This window comes from Acyrthosiphon pisum, chromosome A1 (assembly GCF_005508785.2).
Source record: "Acyrthosiphon pisum isolate AL4f chromosome A1, pea_aphid_22Mar2018_4r6ur, whole genome shotgun sequence".
NCBI lineage: Eukaryota > Metazoa > Arthropoda > Insecta > Hemiptera > Aphididae > Acyrthosiphon > Acyrthosiphon pisum.
In genome coordinates this window covers 137,954,287-137,958,775 of record NC_042494.1, presented here as the reverse complement: position 1 = coordinate 137,958,775, position 4,489 = coordinate 137,954,287, and the positions used below count along the sequence as shown (strand labels likewise).

Sequence of the window (4,489 nt, the reverse complement as noted above, 5' to 3'; positions counted from 1 at the left end):
TATGAAGAAAGAAAAAATTTTACATTTTGCTACATTGGCAATCTGTATCATCCTAAGAGGCCAGTGCCGAATTACTCATTAGACAAAGTAGTCAGTAGGTACCCTCTTAGGGATCCTGGGAAAATAGAAACCGTTTTTTTTATTTTATTGTTGTATGTAGTAGAAAATAATTTTTTGGTTTTTGTCAAGTTTATTGTATATTATAATATTATCAGACGGCGACCAACATCACCGCCGTATGTAGCAAGATTTCATTGACCGCAGTAAAATTTTGACATAAACATTTTTTAAGCTAAACATTTGAATTTACTTTAAGTTAATTTATTTTTTATAGTTGATTAAAAATTATCTTTTTTAATTAGTGGAAAATATAAAAATATAAATTCATTTTTCTGTAAATGAATAAGTGTTTTAGTGAAATAGGTTAATAAACATTGTTTTATTTATTAAAATTAGTTGGTTATTATTGAAACTATTTATTTTAATTATTGAGTTGTGAAATAAAAAACTTATGTAGATAATAGGGAGCTCCAAAATTTCAACTATGAAAGGGTCCACAAATGTGTAATCTGGCACAGTAAGACGGCTCATTAGCAACATAGATTATGGTACATAGAATGGATAGTTATTATATGATGAAACAGAAGGGGCTATGTATAATGGATTATATTAATATAATGATATACAGGCATATACAGTAGACAAAAAATAAAAATAAATGTTAACACTGGATATGTATGTCTGTTGTTATTAAGAGACTTTATGTTTGAATGTAATTTAGGTACTTCATATTCAAAACTTCTACAATAATCGTTATGAATTAAGTAGATATAACATTTACATTTTACTCTAATCTTTACACCTAACTTTTAATGATAATAAATTTACTATACTATATTATACTATTTTATATAATATTATATTGTTTCTTACATCGATAGATTCATCCATTACAACTTCGGGGAAATTTGACGGAGTCGTTATTTCTGAATCATTAAATTCCTTTTGTATCATGCAAGCATCAAACTTAAATTGTTTGTAATCATGTATTAAACTTATTTTGCGTAGTCTAAGGCCTAACACATTTTCATTAAAATTTGTTTTCAAATTGCATGCCTATTACATAAATATATATATAGGTAGGTATATACTTAAATTTATAAGAAATGTATTTTTAAATATTTTGAATAGGTAATAGATAACTAACCTCTTTTTTAACATTAATGTATTGTTCAAATTTATCTTCCATTGTAATAATTTCACTTTCAGTCAGCTTAAAATCCAATCCTGTTTTTAAGTTCAAATAGCCAATAGTATCCCAAGCATTATCTAGTAATGCTTCTTCCTCAATATTATTATCATCTGGCTTATTGTTATACATGTTTTGAATTTTAAGAATTTCTTGATTTTCAAAATCTCTTCTAGCAGCAAACCTATCTATGGCACTCTGAATTTTCTTTGGCAAAGAAGGATATTCTTCAAGTACATTTCGAAGAAATATTTCTGATTCAGATACATTATGTATCTGATTGTGAGCTCCTTTGTTTAATACGGCCGATCCACGTCTTCTACAAATACAATAATAGCTAGTATTAAATATTAATATTAATATAATAGTGATTATTTTATCAATTTGCCAGCATAGTTAATTACAAATTATACAGACCTTACACTGTTTGAATCTTTTATTTCTTCAAGCCTTAGCAGCATAAGTAAACATTTATTAGTTCATTAAACATAAGATTCACTTTTAGGTATAATGATTGAAATTAATAACTTACGGTAGTTTTGGAAGTTTCTTAGATAAAAATTCCTCCACTAAACTACTGAATAAATTGTCACGCATTTCGTGGTATATTGTTTTGACTCCTATATCTCTTCTGTAAATATTTAATTTAAAACAAAAAAAAATAATGTGTAAACAAAAATAACTCATACCAAAAAAAATGCATTTACAATTAATTACACATACAAAATTGCTTTAACTGCAAACTTATTAGTTACAATTGGATCAATGAAATATTTTTTCAAATAGTTAAGACTTAATGAGCTCTTTTTGTAATCAAACGCTAGCTTCAAACGTAATTTATCCATTTCAAATTGTGCCTCTTTAATAAGTGAACTATTGATTCGCTCATCTAATTGAAAATAGTCATCAGAAAATCGCAGTGTTTCTGGTAATGACTTGTTGCTAAATAAAACTTGTTTGAACTTATCTCTCAAACCGTATAATAAATAACTAGTCTTATCCTTTTCTTTATTAGCTAAGTTTAAAGCTTTAAGGTTTTCATTATGAATCTTTCTCTCTTCCAAACTTAGTTTTAGGTCTTCTTTAATAATTAAAATGTCTTCTCCCTAATTTAAAATAAAATATGATCATTTTTCATTTAAGATAATTGGACATGTAGGTAATATTATTATGTTAGGTACCTACAGCAAATACAGACGACTGAGGCAATTCAGAAACAGAAATCATACACTTCTCTATGACCTTATTATCACATTGAAACATAAAACTAAAAATATTCCCATCATCACCACATGTGTATAACATATAGTTATCGTGACTGAAACACAACATATTTACTCTTCCTTTTTTGTTATCGTGAATCGAATATTCAATATAATCACCAAAATCTGATACATTATTGAGTTGAACATTTGTAAGGCGTATTTTACCATCAGCAAATCCCATTAAAATGTTTAATGGATCAGTCCCACTTGAAATCATAATGAGGTATGTATTAGAACATGAAAAGTCAGTTAGGTATATCACAAGGTGAAAACACTGTGTATTTGTGTGATGATTAGAAAATGTTACAAAAAGTAATAGGATTTATTATGGTAATTTAAAAAATATATAGTGTATTTGTGTTGATAATATTACTATCTATATCGTTTATAAATAGGTACATATATTACCTATGTGATAGTTCATACTCTTTGTGTATTATTAAATATGATACATTTATAACAGTAAATTAATACATTTAAGTACCTAACACCTAAGTATGATTGATAAAATGAGAAAGGGATGCAAAAGTGTAATAAAAAATTCTGCAACTCAAGATTTAAATTTCTTATTGATTAAGATACAATTAGAAGGGGCAGGTATAGTAAAATATTTTTAAAAAAGAAGCGGTACTCAGTCCCGTTCTGCTTCCTCTCTCAATTCAAACACTGTAAGTAAGTATACAGGATGTAACAGGAAGACCTGACAAATGAAATAACTTTTGTACTAATAAATATTTTTTATTTATTTTCCTATATTATAATTTATTGACTTATTGACATGGGCTCATAAGATTTTTATTATTTTTTTTTTTTTTTTTAATAATCAAATTATAAAATGCATCTGTCTTATTTACAATTTTTGGCCATTTTAAAATAAGCAAATTTGTTAATCTGGGCTTAGAAAACTTTTGATTGTAAAAACATTTATCAGATGGTTTATTTTTAATGAATTTTTTTCAAATGTGATATTTTTATGAAGTACCTAGTACCTAATACTTACCTACTCATAAATTTGAAAAGTAGGTAATAACTTTTTAAAAAATGGTTACGTTTTTTACAATGTACCTACTTAGAAATTCTCATAAAATATTCAAAAAAGTTAATACTTATATAGGTACTTAATGAGATTTCAAACAATTGTAAAAAATAAACTACACGACTTAAATAATTGTTTTTACAATCAACATTTTTCTAAAACCTAGTTTTACAAATTGGCTATTTTGAATTTTTCAAACTAAAAATTATTTCAGATTTAAAGAACTGTTTATTGATTTTCAATATTAAAAATAAAAGAGCAGGTAAGTGGATGTCGCTCTGCTGTACATTAGATTACAAGTGGGTCTTTGTATAAGAAAAACGATTCTGAGTGGAGACGGTTTGTCAGTCTGGATATTTTATATTGTTATTACCTATTTATTTTATCATGTAAATTGAATTAATATTATAATATTATAATTTTTAATTCGTTTGTACGGTGATAAATAAAACGTTAGAAAATAGAAATTAAAATCTATATGTTGAAAACGAAACACTCCTTCTGGTAGAAATTTTGTGTACAGGATATAAAAAAATAAAAAATAAACGGGTAGGTAAGTAGGTCACTTTAAAGGATGGTGTTAAATTTGAATTCAATGATATATTATCATTGTATACGAAAAACGATTTTGGACGATATGGACATACGGTTTAGTCAGCTTATAATATACTACTATAAGTATATTTGATGAATTTATTGTGAATAAACTATAAAGTAATTTATTTACGTCGAACCTTGTTTTAAATATTCAATCCTTATTCCTTGGTTATAAAAGTTGAACATTTTATACATTTTTAACTACAAAATCATTTTTAAATTTTAAATTTGATTAATTTAAAATTTGATTAATTTTGTCAAAATTCAAACTTTAAATGCATATAAAAAAAAGGTGGGTAAGTGGATGTTGCTCAGCTGTACAGTAGGTTACAAGTGGGTCAC

General features: G+C 25.9%; 2 protein-coding genes across 3 annotated transcripts in view; both read right to left on the bottom strand.

The window, feature by feature from the left end:
* Window positions 1–1,801, bottom strand: part of LOC103307783 (cilia- and flagella-associated protein 44) — a 6,929-nt gene extending 5,128 nt beyond the window's left edge. Inside the window, exons 1-3 of one of the 2 annotated variants that reach the window (XM_029488424.1) lie at window positions 1,667–1,801; window positions 1,208–1,568; window positions 934–1,116 (exon numbers count right to left, since the gene is read on the bottom strand). In XM_029488424.1, the coding sequence (XP_029344284.1) occupies window positions 934–1,116; window positions 1,208–1,568; window positions 1,667–1,710 (588 nt within the window). In that variant the 5' untranslated portion in view covers window positions 1,711–1,801. The remainder of the gene's footprint in view (window positions 1–933; window positions 1,117–1,207; window positions 1,569–1,666) is intronic. The other variant, XM_029488423.1, reaches the window with a different exon arrangement.
* Window positions 1,751–2,832, bottom strand: LOC100575081 (cilia- and flagella-associated protein 44-like). Its single transcript, XM_029488425.1, has 3 exons — window positions 2,435–2,832; window positions 1,973–2,355; window positions 1,751–1,880 (listed from the first exon to the last, which is right to left on the bottom strand). Exons 1-3 carry the CDS (start codon window positions 2,729–2,731, stop codon window positions 1,778–1,780), a joined length of 783 nt encoding a protein of 260 aa, XP_029344285.1. The 5' UTR covers window positions 2,732–2,832; the 3' UTR covers window positions 1,751–1,777.
* Between the last annotated feature and the right edge of the window lie 1,657 nt (window positions 2,833–4,489).

Bases quoted from the DNA above. Each gene is read 5' to 3' on its own strand.
- LOC100575081 (XM_029488425.1), bottom strand. From the start codon at position 2,731: ATGATTTCAAGTGGGACTGATCCATTAAACATTTTAATGGGATTTGCT. The intron at 2,356-2,434 runs GTAGGTACCTAA...ATTTTAAATTAG, and splicing joins CTCAGTCGTCTGTATTTGCT to GGAGAAGACATTTTAATTAT. The intron at 1,881-1,972 runs GTATGTGTAATT...AAATATTTACAG, and splicing joins TTTGCAGTTAAAGCAATTTT to AAGAGATATAGGAGTCAAAA.